Source organism: Arvicanthis niloticus, chromosome 16 (genome assembly GCF_011762505.2).
Source record: "Arvicanthis niloticus isolate mArvNil1 chromosome 16, mArvNil1.pat.X, whole genome shotgun sequence".
In the NCBI taxonomy this organism is placed as follows: Eukaryota; Metazoa; Chordata; class Mammalia; order Rodentia; family Muridae; genus Arvicanthis; species Arvicanthis niloticus.
This window is the reverse complement of record NC_047673.1, coordinates 27,750,500-27,768,318: the sequence shown is the minus strand read 5'-3', so window position 1 is coordinate 27,768,318 and position 17,819 is coordinate 27,750,500. Positions and strand designations below refer to the sequence as shown.

The 17,819-nt window shown below is 43.2% G+C and overlaps 1 protein-coding gene across 3 annotated transcripts in view; it reads left to right on the top strand.

The window, feature by feature from the left end:
- The window catches only part of Dlc1 (DLC1 Rho GTPase activating protein), a 370,246-nt gene that overhangs the window by 335,189 nt on the left and 17,238 nt on the right, over window positions 1-17,819 (top strand). For all 3 annotated transcript variants that reach the window (XM_076914035.1, XM_076914036.1, XM_034520166.2), the window contains 3 exons: window positions 4,444-4,515; window positions 9,957-10,038; window positions 16,968-17,031. In XM_076914035.1, the coding sequence (XP_076770150.1) occupies window positions 4,444-4,515; window positions 9,957-10,038; window positions 16,968-17,031 (218 nt within the window). The remainder of the gene's footprint in view (window positions 1-4,443; window positions 4,516-9,956; window positions 10,039-16,967; window positions 17,032-17,819) is intronic.

Sequence of the window (17,819 nt, the reverse complement as noted above, 5' to 3'; positions counted from 1 at the left end):
GCATTTGTAGAAAGTCTTTCAAGGCAGTGCTACCACCATCCAGGGTTAAGAATCACTCTGGTCCCTGATGTTTAACTACCTAACTGTACTCCTTTGTGGACCTGGATGCTTTTCCAGATAACCCACCCGTGAGCCGCACCCACGGGATGAAGGTGGGTTGTTAACCGAAGCCATTGTGTGCATCGCTGACCTCCTTGACCTAGTGCAGAGACCGATAAGCTGACCCTTTGGAAGGAATCTGTCAGCCAGGGGCAGGAATGAATCTTGGTTTGGATTTGAAAGCCCCACCCCCACCTCTGTCTGCCTGTAACTCTCCTTACTCATGAACCTTTGCCCACACATCTGTCTCACTTCAGAACTTGCAAGGAATTGAGGAAAGTGCTTGCGTTTTTTCTGTAGCATTCTCTGATTCCTTGGCATTTCTTTGAAGGAAGAAATATGATGAGCAGGCACATTGGGGAAGAAGGAACGAAATTCACATATTCCCACTGGGAAGCATTGCATCCCATTTAGACTGCTGGGCTGTCTGTCCCTTGATCTGCTCAGAACAGACTTACCGTTAAGGTGTAGGGGGAAGAAGAAAGGGGCATCCCAGTGAGCCAGGAAATGTGTAAATATGGGCTAAGGGTTCCCAGCCATGCACAAAGGGTCTCAGGGCTCATTCATTTCATGTGCAGATCTGTAACCGACCAACGACTAAGCGGCTTCCAAGAAAAATTTCCTGTTTCCTCCTTAACATGTTTGTCTGTTGATTGCTTAGCAGAACCCTTGTCTGCAAGCTTCATTGTGTTGCCATTGTACTTTCAAGTCTCCGGAGGCCTTTCTGTTTTAAAACTCATCATCCTCCACTCTCAAAACACCACACACCTGCACTCAAGGTCTACCCTTGAGCCAGGTGGAAGTGTTCACAGTGAGCAGCTGGAGATGCTAAGGTTCCCAGCTCACAGGCTTCTGGTGTACTCTGATTTTTAATGTGCATGTGTACTGGCTTTCAGGAGCACAGTCCTATGCACATGATGCCCTGGTATGTATAAGAAAGTCAAAGTACAGCTTTCAGGCATCAAGTCTCCCCCTCTCCCCCCCATAGGCTCCAGGATTGAATTGGGGTAATCAGACTTGTGCAAGAACACCATTAACCCACCCAGCTATCTCCTGGGGTCATTTTCAATATCCTCAACTTTTTTCATTGCTACAATTCCCCCCCCCAAAAGAAAAAGCCTACTCTATCCAAAAAAACTAACATTCTGTGAGTCCCTCCCTGTTCCCTCTCTCACCTGGGACATAGAGCTCATTGTTTTGAGGAGAGGTGGTTAACCACTTCTGTCTGTGTTTTAGGATCCTTTATCTTGAGCGTCATATGAGCAGATGTTACAATCAGAGTGAGGAAGTGGACGGTTCCTACCTGTCTACCTGGTTTTTGCATGGGTGCTGGGATTTGAACTCAGATCCTCACGCTTGCAGAGTGAATGTTCTCACCCACAGAACCATCTCTCCCCAGCCCACACCATTTCTTTTGTAACGCAGCGACCCTAAAAGTGACTGTGTGGCATCGGTTTAGGGTTGAATGAGAACGTGGCATTTTCTTAATGATAGAAAATAACGGAGAAACACAGGCCAGTCAACAACTGAGACACAGGCCAGGCTTAGCTGTCCTTAATTGGGACCTCAATGGATTAATGTCTGTGAAAAGCTCTTGTGATGTGTAAAGAATTATATTTATAGATGTAAAGATGGTTTAGAAAAAATATCCTGCCTCTTTTGCACCACCTTTCAACCGGAAGCCTCTTTAGTAAGAATACCGAGAACACGGTGTAAACGGGTGTCAGAATCTGAGCTGGCGCCTGATGGGCCTTTGGATATGCACTATCCAGCTACCTTGTCTTCGCATGCCCAAAACTGGACGGATGCTTTGACTATCTGATTAACTTGCCACTTTTTAAGTGAAATAATACGAAAGTGAACATTACTTTTCAACCATTATCCAATGTCCAACAGTCTGTTTTTTGAAAATAGTCTCTAAGCACATGGAAACAGTGAAGTATCTTAAATTTTTTTTTTTTTAAGTGGCCAAGAATATATGGGGCTGGAGAGATGATGGCCCAGTGGATTGGAGCACTTGTTGCTCTTTCAGAGGCTCGGGGTTCCATTCCCAGCAACCACAGGGTGGCTCACAGCCATCTGTAACTCCAGGTCTAGGCGATCTGACACCCTCTTCTGCCCTCCCTGTGCAGCCAGCAAGCATGTGGGGCACAGATCTACATGCAGGGAAAACGTGTGTATGTGTGTATGTGTGTGTGTGTGTGTGTGTGTGTGTGTGTGCGCGCGCGCGCGCGCGCGCGCGCACATTTGTTTAAAAGGCTATGTATTTGTAAACAAGGAGAAATACTTAAGAAGGTTTGGAGGGAAGAAAAGGAAAGGGAAACGATGTAATATCTCTAAAAATAAAAGAAAGAAATAAAAGATAAAAGACTTATTTAAAACCAGCAGCCCCTTTTTCTCCTGTAGCCGTCTTTGGGAGACAGGAGGGCTGTGAGGAGAGAAAATGTGATTTTCAGTCTCTAAAATAAAATACTGAGCTTTTGTGGGTTTTCTCCTTACAATAATCTCCTAGAAGCTTTTTTTTTTTTTTTTTTTTACCATTTATTATTATTTATTTTTATTCTCTATGCATCGGAGTTTTACCCACACGTGTGTATGCATTAGGTTATGGGATCCCCGGGAACTGTGAGCTGCCACGTGGGTGCTGGGATTTGAACCCCAGCTCCTCACTGCTTCACTCTCTCTCCAGCCTCCCTCCCCCATTTTCAAACTTACTTAATTCCTTACAAAGACAAGACATGGATTTAAAAAAAAAAAATTGTGTGAGGCCTGGCAAGGTGGTTCAGCAGGTGCTTGCCGCCAAGGCTGATGAGATCTGGCCCTGAGATCTGTGTGGCGGGGAGGAGAGACTGGACTTTCACAAATTGCCCTCTGGCCTCCACGTGTTACCCCTTAGCACACATAAGCCCTGGCTGAGGTAGTGCACATCTCTGTGCAAGCAGTGAAGCTCTCTCTTCTTCGAGTCACCCCTCCAGGCTTTTCATCCTCAGGTCCCAAATCTTGTGTTTTAGTAATGCTGCTTTTATCTCCATGCTAGAATGATTCATGAGCTCGGTGTTTACCATGCTATTTAATCACAGCCCAGGGTCATCCTCATTTCAGTTTGGCTATTAACTAGCTTGGAGAATCATATCTTGTTTTCTCCTTGGTGTGTGCCCAGTAACGATATTGCAACTTGCCTTAGTGATTAAAGTTTTTTTAAGATGCTATTCCTGAAAGGAAAATGTTAACCAACCCCCCCCAAAAAAAAAAGTTGGAAAAGTTAAAAGCTAGTAGACAAAAGTAATTATAATAGTACCCACCAGACTGACATCTGGCATGGTGGATGGAAATGAAGACAGGAATCTGAGATTGATTTAGCACTGTTGAGGTTTCTATAAAGAAGTGAATAGCTGTAAATAACTAAGCACTCTCATGGCCTGAAGAAGGTGGGAAGGGGAGTTGAAAGGAATATTATTCTCTGTGCAAACACAGAAACTAATTAATGTGTCCAGGACCTCCTCTGTGAGTCAGTTTTAACAGGATTGTAAATATGTGCTTGAGTGAGTTTTAACACTGTCTGTCAGAGGCTCTTGGCCTCTCTGTTTATCAATACTATCTACAAGATGTTTAACCACAGGGAGCTGGGGCCTTTATTAGGCATTTAGCCTGCCAAGATGCTGGGAACTAGTGACTTCATGCCCTTGGTTTCCTGAGGCAGCCTGAGTCTCTCTCCTACTGGTGAATACTGTGTTCCTAAAGGCACTTTGTCACAGTCTTTGGTTGTGAAGACCAGTGTCACCAGGGGTTCTAACGGTGTCTGGGCAAGTTCTACTCTAAAGTGTAAGTGGTGGTGTTTTGTTGAAGTAGAAGATACTAAATCTTGTAGGCCAACTAGGTTTCAGATTAGTTGTTCAAGCTCTTCTGCACTCTCAACATGCTTTGCTTTGTCCAGAAGCAGCGTGGAGTAACTTACTGCTGGCACCATCTTGGAATTATTTTGTTTGGTTGGTTTTTGTTGGTTTGTTTGTTTTGATTTCTGCAGCAGTGGGGATCAAACCCAGGACCTTGTGCGTGGCTTATACCACTGAATCACAACCCCAGCAGCCCCTTCTGTTTTTGTTTTGTTTTGTTTTTTTAAGAGAAAAATAGATTATTAACATTCATTTTTTTTTTTTTAAGACTGGACTGTGTATAAAATGTAAACCATTTGGTGTTGAACACCTTTTGTTGGTCTGTCTGCCTATTGGTATATATCATTTTACAGAACTTGTATTTTACTGGTCTGATAGAATGAGTTTATTAACACAGGAAAACCACATGGGGGAGAGATTGTGGCTAACAAAAGTATCTGTTTGTCTCTAGAAATTGAAGCCAAGGAAGCTTGCGATTGGCTGAGAGTAACTGGTTTCCCCCAGTACGCACAGCTTTATGAAGGTAAGCCCAGAATGCTATTTTACTTTACGTCAGCATTGTCATAATCCCGAGTTCATGCACAATATTTATCTAGGAGTTATTTGGAGACATTTTGTTACTTCATTTTTTTTTTTTCTTCAAAACAATGGGGTAAGTACTCAAGACTCCAACCGTTCAAAACAAAAGAAAAAGTAGACCCTTGACAACAATGGAGTAGTCTTGTCCCTCTCCTATGTCCTGAAAACGCTATTGGTTTTTACGTACTCATTTTCTGTAATTTTATTGAAGTTCTTGAAAAGTATACTGTGTGTAATGTCTACCTTCCCAGAAAAGAAAAAGGGCGTCATGTAGATCTGATGTGTTCATGTAACGTTATATTTGGCTTCTCCAACCTGTGTGTCCCTGCAGCTCATTTTGTTTTTTGATTACTATATCATATGGATTAAAGATCATTCTATCTATACTCTGGTTGGTGGGGATCTCAGTTGTTTTATTCTTATAAACTGTTACTTTTGAACATTGGTTGTGACTGTGTTTTGTAACACATGCATAATAATTTAACTTGCTGGCTAATGAAGGGCCAGACACATACTCTATCTTTGTAATACACAGTTTCCCCACAGCCCGTGTGCTGGCTTTTACTCCTATCAATAAAGCATAGGCCCTGTGTTCACTTGTACTCAGACTTTTAAGTTTTACCATTCAGATGGATTTAAAAAATGAGAGACACATAGATTATCACTCCATTTCTGTAATCATTAGCTATAATGAACAGCTTTTTGTGTCATTTGGCCATGTATATGTATTTCAGTTTGTGTGTGTGTGTGTGTGTGTGTGTGTGTGTGTGTATGTGTGTGTGTGTGTGTTATGTATGTAATGACCAAAGCCACTTGTTCTATAAAGTGAGTTATGCCTTTAAAAATGATGTTTGTCCAGTCATGACGACTTATGCCTTCATGCCTAGCTTGTGGGAAGCAGAGGCAGGCAGATCTTGAGACCAGCCGGGTCTACATAGTGAGATCCGGGACGGCCAGAGCTACACCGTGAGACCATGTCTCCAAAAAGAACAAGATTTTCAAGAGTTCTTCTGCATTCTAGTCCTTTGTCCCAAGTCTTCTCCTAAATGTCACTCTTCTGTAGGTTGTCTTGAGAGTAATAATACCTTTTCTGTGGTATTCAGTGTTTACTTAAGGAAAAACAAAAGGATCCAGGGAGATGGCTTAGTAATGTGACTGTCACAAAAGTCTGAGGGCCTGAGTTCAGCTCCCTAACACTCATATAAAAAGCCAGGGTGATGTCATGCACCTGTAATACAGCCCCAGGATCCCTGAAGCTCACTGGCCAGCCTGCCTGGCCTAAGTGGTGAGCTTAGTGAGAGACCCTGTCTCAAAACATGAACACCCACCCAAACACACACATGCACATGCATACATACAAGCACCAAGACAGAAAAAATTAAAGTTTAAAAGGCCACTGTACTAGTTTGTTGTCTTCATCACTGTGACAAACAGTGAGACCAAAAACAACCTGCAGAGGAAAAGGTTTATTTCATCTTACAGTTTATAGACCATCACCAAGAGTAGGGCAGGAACTCAAGGCAGGAACCTTCAGCGAGGAACTAAAGAAGAGGCCCTGAAGGAGTGCTGTTTACTGGCTTGCTTTCTTGTAGTACCCAGGACAGCCCACTGTGGGCTGGACTCTCCCACGTCAATCATTAATCAAGAACATTCCATACGCACTTGCCTACAGGCCAATCTGATAGAGGCATTTTCTCAGTTGTGGTTCTCTCTTTCTAGATGACCCTGCCTTGTGTCAAGTTGACAGGATGCTAGGGACAGAGAAAAAGCAGTGGTCTCTAACTTCTTCTCTGGGTCTCCGGGTCTGTAGGCTGGTGTGTATATTGATTGCATCCACTGGGATGTAATAGCTGTTCATTCAGATGGAAAACCTGGTATCTGTACATGCAATTCTTTTACAATAATTACAGCTTTAAAATAGTGAACTTTGTTTTATATATTATTTTTTTGGAGATTTAATTTTTTTATTATTTTTATTTTTTATTAAAATGTTTATGCAGACCATTTTGATCATGGTTTTTCCTCCCCCAACTCCCCACATCCCTTCCTACCCAACTTCAAGACTCTCCTCCATCCCCGCTGTCCCCCTCTCTTTAGATGCAGCTGAACTCTTTCTGCCTCCACTTCTGTAGGGCTCCCTAAGCCCTGAGGGAGAGAGGTTTGATAGAGACAACCCATTTAAGTTGAGTCCCAGGGTTTCTCACTCTGCATAATCTGCTGCAGGATGAAGCTTCTCCAATGATCATTGAGAAAGGCATTGATCTATTAGTATAGCAAAATGTCATTAGAAATATATATACATATATACATGTATATATGTATATATGTGTGTGTGTATATATATACATATGTGTGTGTGTATATATATATACATATATATATATATATAATCAGTAGTATTTGGTTTTACCCAAGGTTCTTGGACTCTCTAGTCCCAGATTCTTGTTCATCCAAGCAGGGTCAGGCAAGTGTTCCATTTCATGGAGAGGGCCTTAAATCAAATCAGATACGAGTTGGTTACTCCCACAAGCTATGTGCCACACCATTGCCCTAGCATATCCTGCAGGCAGGACACCATTGTAGATCAAAGGGTTTGTAGCTGGACAGACGGTATACAGAGAATCTTCTTGTACCCAAAACACTAGAACGTATGGGTGACTCTTGACTTTTACATTCTGAGGTAGCTTAGTGTTCCTCGATTTCATAGCCTATCTGAAATTTCTTATCACTCCTTAATTTTGATTTTTTAGCACTCTCCGTGGTGGAGTTGCTTGCCTTCAGACAGAACTTCCAGCCTGCTAAAAGGCTTTGGAGATGGAAGTGGGAACAGAGCTTGTGGCTTTTCTAATTTACAGCTCTCCTGGAGATAGAGAAAGATAATTGTATTTGCAGCAGAGACTTTTGTTTTCCTCTTTAAGAATTCCATTTCCTTCGGTTATGTCCGTTTGGGGTGTTGATGTGCTACTGGGTGGCACCTTCTTGTGCCTGTTGGTTTAGGTAAATCCAATTTCCAGCCCCTTTCTTACTCCATTTTCCCAGTTGATACCTGGGCTCCCTCGCCTGCCCAAGTCATCTGAAGCATAAGCTGACTCCCGGTGTTCCCTGCTGAGGTCAGGGCAGTCATTCTCACCTCATCCTGCTTCTGTGCCAGGTGAACAAGCCATACACGTCGGGGCATTGCAGCACACAGATCCCCCGTCTTCCGATTAGCTCCATTTGGAACCTGGATATTTGTACTTCCTGCCTCTAAACCCAACCTGGAAATTGGGTTCAGACCATACTTCTGTCATCAGCAAAAACCATCGTCTTTTAAAAACCAGTTCCTTCCAAAAAACATTCTGAGCACGTAAGAGAAAATTGAACTCTTAAATTGCTCACAGTTATCAATGGATGTTTTTAGAAGACAAAACTGTTCATTTGGATCAGAAAAGTGACCTTAAGTACAGCACAGGAAGTTGGAATTGGCTAAAATAGCTTGGTTGCTTTTTCACATAGGCGTGACAGGGAAGGAGGTAATACTTTGCATTCACATTTATAGGTTTCATATTATATATTACCTAAAAATATATTCCCTGATTTAGGCCTATTGTTTAGTAAACTCTGAGTCCCCAAAGGCTGGGCTGTGTGGTCTTGGTTTAGTAATTTGCATTCATATTCACTGTTAGTCTTCTCTGTGTGGTCATCCCTCTGTCTACTCATGAAGAGGTATAGTTTGGAATACCATGTTCCACACATACCTTTGTTGGTCACCAAGCTGAAACTGTGTCCTTGGTGTGCATATAATATCCATCAGGGTAAGAAAGGGCCAGATTGTCAACTAATGCCAAGGTACTTTTCCAAATTGTTCTTGGAAAGATGCTGTAAATGTTATCCCCCCACCCAAAAAAAAAGGGATGCCTTAGGACTAAGGAATTCCGGATTCTGTTAAACCAGTGATTATGAGTTAGAAACTGTTGAAAGTCAACCTGTCAACTCAAGAACAAGGGCTTGACTAGTTAGCTACAGCTCCCAGCCCTCACCAGGCCTACGCAGCTGTAGCATTTCCTCTTAAGAGCTCAGGGGGATTGTATAGCTGAGGGTGATGGTGATGGTGATCCTGTTGGGATGTTGGTTTCTGCCCCTTGGTGACTCAGAGGATGCACACACCCGTGGTAATGTACGTGCTTTTTATTGGGGAGCCCATAAGTCAGCATTGATAGTGGACTTGCACAGGAGGGAGGGTAGCTTGCTTTTACCCACTGGAATTTTGGAGCACTGGTCATGTTTCCTCATTCATTCCTGGGTGACTTCCTTCTCCCTGATCTACAGGATGCATTTATCCATCGGGTTTCACTGTAATTATGGCTGGTCTGAAACCTCTCTGGATACCATGCTAGTCTGAAATTTTTTTTATTTCCAAACCTAGAACCCAAGGAGCATTTTTTTTTTTTAATTGACACACAGAAAGTAGTCCTGTGTGTGTAGTGATCAGAACAGAGTAATCGGCATAGCTATCATTCCAGATATTTATGACTGCTTTGTCTAGGGGAACATTCAATAGCCTCTCCCTCCTAGCCATTTTGAGAAAGACAGTCATGGTCACTCAGAGGCCATCTTGGTAGCACAAGATGGCATTAGAAGTTATTCCTCCCCCAGCTTCCTGTCTGTACCTTGTAAACAGCCTTTGTCCACCCCTCCCCCCATATTCCTTCATATTCCCAGGCTCCACTAGTTCACTCTCTATACAGGAATCTTTTCAGTTCTCCCAGCTCTCAGGTCTATGCAAGTGCTTCATTGTTCTGAGAGAACTGGACTCTTACTGATGTAGGGGCTTGGGTGCTATTGTTTTATAGTAACTTTATAGTTCGTCCTTTGTTTCACTGAGACTTAAAAAAACCCCTTGGCCACCATAGGGCGATGCTAATATTTGTTTTAAAATAGCATATCTCAATTCTCTGCAGTCCATCCTATCATGTAAATGGACCAGTCCCTCCAGCTGCTTCTAGCCATTGTTCACCGAGTCTTTCCTGGCCTGAGTTCTGGTTTGTTTTTTTGCTTTTGCTTTTGTTTTTTTCTGTGGCCCCTTCCCTGATGACTTGGTGAGGAAGGACATTTTTGGTTTAAGCCACTTTACAAAGGCGACTCTTCACTGAATTCATTCCTGCTTAAATTATAACTTAACAGCAGGTATGGGGCAGGTATTTACTGCCTTCTGGTTACTTTAAACCATTTCTGCAACAAAGAAGCAACCTTGGAGGTTATGCTTTAGAGCTGGTTTAGAGTTGTCAGAAGCTGCTTCGTGTGTCCGCATAGCTTGCTTGGAAATCAGCATCTTGCCAGAAGTGTCTAATTTGTCAGTATCCTAGGCTCTCTACAAATGTACTTGTTTTTATTTTTTTCTTACAGATCTCCTGTTCCCTATTGATATTGCGCTGGTCAAAAGAGAACACGATTTCTTGGACAGAGATGCCATTGAAGCTCTCTGCAGGTAAACTGACATTTTCCTTTCTTTTAAAAACATGGTACTTTAATTACAGCACTCAGGAGGCAGGGGCAGGCCAAGCCAAGTCCAAGACCAACCTTGCCTACAGAGTGAGTTCCAGGGCTGCACAGAGACCCTGTCTTGGAAGAGTGGGGAAAAAAAAAAAAAAAAAAAAAAGATAGTCGTTTCTCAGACTTGGTTTGCTTTATTTTAAACCACATGAGGTCTTTGATTATCAAATGATTCAGTGAGTGACGCTGCAGGGCTATAGACCGTTGGATAAATGTTACGAAAAATGCTGTTATGTAATAGTGCCTCTGAAATAGCATCCATGCTATCCTCAGAGGCCCTCAGGTAGCACCATCCCCTGTTTTGTTACCATTTGACAGCAAAAGCAGGAAGCTTTCTGAAGAGTTAATGGAACTGACCACAGGTACAGTGAGGAAGTCAAAGCTGCCACTGTGTGGAGTGGAATAAGAGAGTCACAGGCAGGGCTAGGAGGCAGAGCCAAGCCAGGAGGCAGAGCCAGGTTGGGTTGTCCTTGAATTCCAAGGAGGCTCCCCAGGACCTCCAGCTGCCCCAGGTAGAGTGCTGACAGGATTAAGTAGGCCATAAACTCACTGAGCACAGCCTTTAACGTACAGAAGACAGGCAGTAAACATGCATTGATGTTAACTTTGAATAAAGCTGTCAGAGGTGCCATTCAGAGTGCTGGTTGCTCTCCAGGCTGAAAAGCAGCCCGTTGGGTTTTAGAGAAATGAGCGTAATAAAAACCTGAGGCTACACAGGCCTCAGATAATCCTCTCAAACCCTGGATGACATTTTCAGTTCACCTTCCATTATTCATCCCTTTGTAATTTTTCTCAAAACCGAAAAAGCCTTCGTAGCCCTGTCCTAGGGAAAATAATATAAATAATATGCATAGGCAGAATTCACATGTTGGTATGAGTCTAAAGTTACAATCAGTTCTTTTTTCAGTGACTTAGTAAAAGACCTTGTGTGTGTGTGTGTGTGTGTGTGTGTGTGTGTGTGAGTGTGTGTGTCCCTGTGTAAGTGAACATGTATGTATGCTTACAGAGGCCACAGGTTAGATAGAATCCAGTGCCCCTCCTCTGCTGCTCTATGCCTTGCTTTTTTGAAACAAGGTCTCAGTGAACCTGGAGCTCACCAATTCAGGTATAGCTGTCTATGTACTAGTGCTGAGATGCCTGGCTTTTACCTGGATTCAGGGGATCCACTTAGGCTGTCATGTTTGATATGACTGGGCTCTCCATCCAGTTCCTATTTCAGTGTCTGCTTTAACAGGGGAAAACATCTTAAAGTGAAGTGATGTCTGGTGTTTCTTTTCCTGTGTATGTGAAGAACACAGTAATGGCTGGGGAACTACTACACACCACACACACACACACACACAAACACACACCCTTTCTTACATAATGTTGTTTGAAGCAGTAAGCTTGAGTAGTGAAGTTTTGGGAAAAGATATGCTATGTGTTTAGAATACAGTATGGAAAAGACTAGATTTCATAGTTTGTAAAAAGATGGGAAAAAAAAAAAAAACACATTTACTCCCAAGAAACAATGTATAGCTTTAATTAGAAGTGCCCAAGGGTGCGTGCACACATTTTTCTCGGAAAAGCAAGTTAGTGTTCTGAAGTGTATAATGTCACCACTGTGCCATCTGGAATGAGCAATGTCACCAGTGCCCTTTTTGGAAAGAGCGAGACGTCGGTGTCTGGACCTGCTGCGGACATTGTAGAGATGTTTTGGTGCTTAGCTGTGTGGCAGACTTAATGTATTCTCAAGTCGTCGGTGCTGGTGATGCGTATGAATGAGGTCATTTGCAAGAGGCATCCTTGGAAATATTTGAGCTGTGTGTTAGATCAATCACCCATCTCACACACGTTAAGCCACTTTGGGAGTCAGCTTTGTGAACCACATCAGCAGCTTAGAAATTTCTGGGTCAGGAAAATACCCGTTGCAGTGCTTCAGCCCCAAAGAGTTGAGATTTAAATTCTTGAAAGAATTTTTTTTTTCTGGAACGTCAGTTCGAAATCAACTTTTTCTTTTTTAAAAAGAAAAAGGTATACTCTACATTTCGATTTACACTTGGCTCTGAACACCCGCAGCCTGACAGGAGAAGCCACCTCCCATAGAAGAGACTAGATCCAAACAAAGAAAAGCCTGAAGGAAACTAGTGCATTCTGGGTCAGCTATGTACTTCATACAAGTGAGGTGTGATAGTTTTTAAAAAACAAACAAACAAAAACAGTTCGAAAGACCAGACTTAAATTTACATTTTTCCTTTTTTAATAGGAAATTTTTATTCAGCATGTAAATGCTTATTATCATCTCAGCCCTGGGGAGGCAGAGGAAAAAAAACAAAACAAAACTGGTAATTCAAAGCCAGTCTGGGCTACACTTCCAGCAAGATCCTGCCTCAAAAAGTTACTTTTTAATTAAAAGAGAGAAATTATTCAGAACCCATAGTAATAGTCCTCAGAGTATTGGGAGGTGGAAGGCCCAAGGCCCTTGTCCACGTAGTCACAGAATGGCAGTGACTCGGGCTTTCAGAGAAGGAAACAGATGGGGGTCTTAGGCAGATTTCAAGAGCCCTCCATTGGCTTTCTGATACTTGCTCTGCCCATGGGATTCCAGGGCCACCATCAGATAACAAGGCTGGGGTGTATTTACACATTTTTCCTCTAGGCTAGTGACTGTCTCTGTGGACAGACTTTTTGTAGACATCCATTTTTCCCCCCATTTAGACATTTGGGCAGATGAGTTGTAGACACACGGGGCTCCTCACATGGTTCGCTCCCCCCTCGAGGTGAACCGTGTTCTGCGTGCAGTCACATTAACTTTCTGCTTGGTCAGAAAATGTTCATCTTCCTATCTATGTATGTCATACAGCTGTTTTGATACAAAGCTAAAAGGGGCTGATTTTTTTTTTTTTTTTTTTTTTAATATTTCTTACTCAGGGCAGAAGACTCTTAGCTATAGGATGGGTTTGAACAACGGGACTTTCTAAAATATAAAGTTTAGGAATGACCAGAAATTATAATTATTAGGCCAGTAGGCTGCCCAGCATTCTTCTTTTTTTTTTTTAATTTTTTAAAAATTGTATGTGTATGACTGTTTTACCTGCATGTACGTGTGTATAGTATTTGCACAGTGCCTACGAAGACAAGAAAACATCAGATTCCCCTAGAACTGGAGTTGCAGATGGTTGTGAGCCAACATGTAGGTGCTGGGAATTGAACCCAGGTCCATCTGGAAGAACAGCCAGTGAGTGAGCCGTCTCTCAAGCGTCTGCCTGGCATTCTTAAAGTGTTAGTCTAAAGCAGCAGTGGACTTGTTCCCTTGAAGAGATTCTGTCCCCTCAGTCTTGCTAGCTTGACTGATAGCCTGAACCCATTGAGGAAGCCATGATTCTGAGCAAGCTGTACTCAGGACTGGAAGAGTGTTCTGTGTGTCTCAAGGCACGTACTGATGGTGTTGTAAACCGTGAGAGCCAGGCTGAGATGCCTCTTGTGAAATGGTTTCCCGTAGCTTCAGGAACATTTCAGACTGCTGTTTTCCTTTGGACTTAAAGCTGACTCCTTCTACCATCACGTGAAAAGAATCGTGAACATCAGCTAGTAGTCAAAAGAAAAGAAAAGAAAAGAAAAAAAAAACCATGCTGTCTCTCACCATCATCTTCAGTACATACTTTGTCCCCCAGACCACCCATGACACACCAAACCTATGTCGAGCATTGCAGAGACATTCTAACCTTGTTGCTCTTAGTATTCAGTTTTTAAAAAGCCAGTGGGGATGTTCATAGTAGGACTTTGCTTTGTAGACCAAACTGGACTAAAACTCAGTAACCCTCCTGCCTCAGCCTCCCAAGTGCTAGGATGATACCCAGCAACAAGTAACTTAAAACACGTTTTGTATGAATGCCAGGAAAATCTACAGGAATTTGAGGAATTTGTGCCGGGGCCTTTGTTTTCTTAGTTCTTCCTTCTGGCTTATTTTAAATGCAAGGAGGGCCAGACCTCCACCTGTTCTCCCTTTATCTGCTGGCCTCCAGCCTCCGGCTCTGTGCAGCACAGCTCTGGAAGCTTTGATACTGCACCTTGGGCTCCCTCTGTCTTGAAAACAGACCCAAGGCACCCAGGAGATAAGACCTGCACATTCCTGTGGAACTGGGCCCTGGCCTTGGGTGATGGCAGGGTATGAATGTATGAATGCCCAGGGCCACAGATGGTTACTGATAGTCGTGTCTCCGCCACTTATTTGAACAATGATGCTACTTCAGATCTACTTGGCTGCCTTTTTTTTTTTTTTTCCTTTTTGCTATTGTTAATACTTGCTTCACAACCAACTGTAGACGTTGCTGTGTTTGGATACCAGAGCCACTATGTTTAAATCCTAGGTCCTTGGATAAGATTCCTGAGCTCTCTAAGCCCCGCTTTCATCCCTTATAAAATAAAGATAAATCCTAGTCTCTGTTGCAGAAGGTTGTCAGAGGGCTAAAGAGGAGTTACTGCCTCACCCAAAGACAGGGGCAGTTCACCTAGTTAGAACCATATTTTAATTCTTGCTTGACATACTATGACTGTATGTATCTATGTGGTAGCATGTAATGTTTCGATATTTGTGTCATGGAGGTTAACATATCCACTACCTTGTATGTTTATCACTTCTTGTCTGGAGAATATGAAAATTGGCTATTTTAAAATATAAAATTAATGACAACTACATACCCTGGGTATGTCAAGTCCCCCCCCACACACACACACACCTTTGTTTTGCATTTGCTGCCTGCCACCTTGTGACTTCCCGTCCCTTCCCAGCTTGGTGACCATCCTTCTGTTCTCTCCTATGAAATGAGTTTCTTCTCTGGTCAGAGCTGCTATCTTATGTCCCTAGTACTCCTCTGTAAGTCTAAGGGTCCTACTCTTTGGCAATCCTGGGGGATGCTGGTGTGTGAGGGGAAATAATTGAAAATTACAGAAATGCCAAGAGTAAGTGTAGCCTTCAGGGGTGTAATGCCCTTAGTCTGGTGCTGCCAACATAAAAAGATAAAGTTGACTTTTCTCAACCCAACCTCCTGGTTCTTTTGTTGTTTGGCTCAAACTGGAGTGTGTGAAGTTACCCCATCTCCCCAAGCCCCAGAGACCTCCGTGCCTAGTAAATTTGGTTATAAACACCACTCAGCCATTAAAGCCCAAACGGAGTCAAGTGGAGATTTGATTACGGGCTCCATTAATGAAACCCAGACCTAAGACTGACTTAACCATTGCTCATTCTTAAACCTTGAAAAAACTGGGGGAGTGAAACATTTGGGTGTGTCGTTTAACTGAGGCCCCTCGGTGAGGGACCCTGCGCCCCTCTGAGCCTCCTGCATCTCTCAGCTGTCTTCCCCCGACCCCAATTTCCCATACAAGAAGAGGTTTTTCTTAGCATTGGTATTCTTGCTTTATCTCTGTTTATTCTATAAACAGGCTTCCACATAATCTGTGGAATCAAAGGCAGGCTTATCAGACTGCAGAAATACTGCCTATCCTGGTACATCCAAGTTGTCAGAGCAGGCAGGAACCAGGAGATAAAGCCAAGGAGGGCACAGGATCAGCTGGAAGTGGAGGGAACTAAGTGTTCTTATTCCATGAAAAAAAAAAAAAAAAAAAAAAAAAAAGTAAGGTTGCAACTTGGGAAAGAAATTCAAGACAGATGGGAGGGATGGGGGGATGTGTGAAGCTCACGAGGCAACAAGCAGAAACATTTAAAAAGGAAGACTTTGGTGATGATCATCTGGAAGATTCTAGGAAGAACTGGTGGGGAGGAGCCGCCACTCACACTTTGCATACTAGTTAGCCAGTAGTTAATGGGTGTGTTGGGTTTTTTTCTCCTGTGACTTTTATGAAGCAGATGGATGGATGGATGGATGGATGGATGGATGGATGGATGGATGGATTTCTGTTGTGCTAAGGGTTGAACCTGAAGCCCTGTGTGTCCTTCGAAAGTACCCGATGACTGAGCTTTCTGCCATCCCCATTTCTCTAATGTTAAACCGATGTCCTGTTGATGGGGCAAGTTTCAAAGCTGCAGTGTGACTCCTGTCTCAGGAGGCTGTGTTCTAAGGGCCTGTTTGAGCTCACTGAGATTTTTAAAATAATCATTTGTGCTATTGCTGATGATATGGAAAACACTCTCTCCTAACAGGAAACGTATAAAGCACTGAGGGCTAAGCTTAAACTATAAAAGTCACCTTCTAACATGGAAATTACGGAGGCCCATTGTCCTTTTTAATTCTTACTTGAGTGAGAAGGATGGCCTGAACGTTTTGCTGGCAGGAACAGACCTGCCACTGACACTATAAACCATCTACTAAAGAAAGTCAGCCAGGCAGTGGTGGCACATGCCTTTAATTCCAGCACTAGGGAGGCAGAGGCAGACGGATTTCTGAGTTCAAGGCCAGCCTGGTCTACAGAGTGAGATCCAGGACAGCCAGGGCTACACAGAGAAACCCTGTCTTGAAGAAGAAGAAGAAGAAGAAAAAAAAAAAAAAAAAAAAAAAAAAAAAGGCGTGAAATCTAAACCAATGGGTACCAGAAATAGAAAGGCACCTTTGAGTTAGTTAGTCGTGTTTTTTTTTTGTTTTGTTTTGTTTTTTTTTTTTTTTTTTTTTTTTTTTTGAGATTAGAACTTACTAGCTAGACCAGGCTGGCCTCCAACTCACAGAGATCCTCTTGCCTCTGCCTCCTAGGTATGATGAAAGACTCCCATGCCGGGACTCCATTACCCACTTTGTAACGGAAGTGTGGCGTACTTGTCTAAACTAGAAATGAGTTCAGAGAGGCCCGTCATATGTCAGTTGTTCAGAAGACATATTTGCCTGCCCATTCATACCTTTCTTTCTTTGCTCATGTCCTTTCTCTGCTCTGTAGGCGATTAAATACTCTAAACAAGTGTGCTGTCATGAAGCTGGAGATTAGTCCTCACCGGAAGCGAGTGAGTACCAGAAGTGCACAACGGGGGTGGGGGTGGGGGGCAGGGAAGGAGGGAGGGTGGAGGCAGAGGCAGGAACAGCAAAACGCACAAACCCAGATAGGACCTTACATTCTGTGAAAGGTCCTGTTTGTCCATCCTGCATGTTAAAACCCATATTTGGAGTCAGCAATGGATGGTTGTTATCTGTTGTTCTGGACTTGAAGAAATCATCTGTTACTTTTCCCAGTGAACTCTGAGGCTACCGTGTGGGTTAAAAACATGAAGCCTATTGAATCTCCAGAGGAATTTCACATTGCTCCCTAGAGGAAATAAAGCTAACATTCTTTTAGGACCTCTTCCTGTTTCCTGGATGGAACAGTAGCTCCATCTCAAAGCTGTCAAGATGAAAGGGGAGGCTGGCTTGGGGGATACTGTAGGAGATGTGGATCATGGGGGTTGGGGGCAGGGGGCCAGGGAGAAAGAAGCCAGAGCAGGAAATCCCATACAGTGGCAGTGGCAGTGGTCACATGATTGTTGTTTGGGGTGAGGGGAGCTATGAGACCTTGAAAAGGGCGAGGCAGTGCTAGGAATTGGTGTCAAAAATTAGAGTAAAGAGGAATAAATTCGCCCAAAGAGTGTACTCCTGACTGTTGAGAGTATACAGTCAGGGAAATTCAACCTTTTACGTGAGTGATCTGGAACCGGTATTCACTGAGCTCGCCAGAGAGTCTCCACATCGGTGTGTGATGCTGTGTACTCAGTGTCTTAGCAGACTGGGCCTTGTGAGATTTTCCACAAGAGCGGCAAGG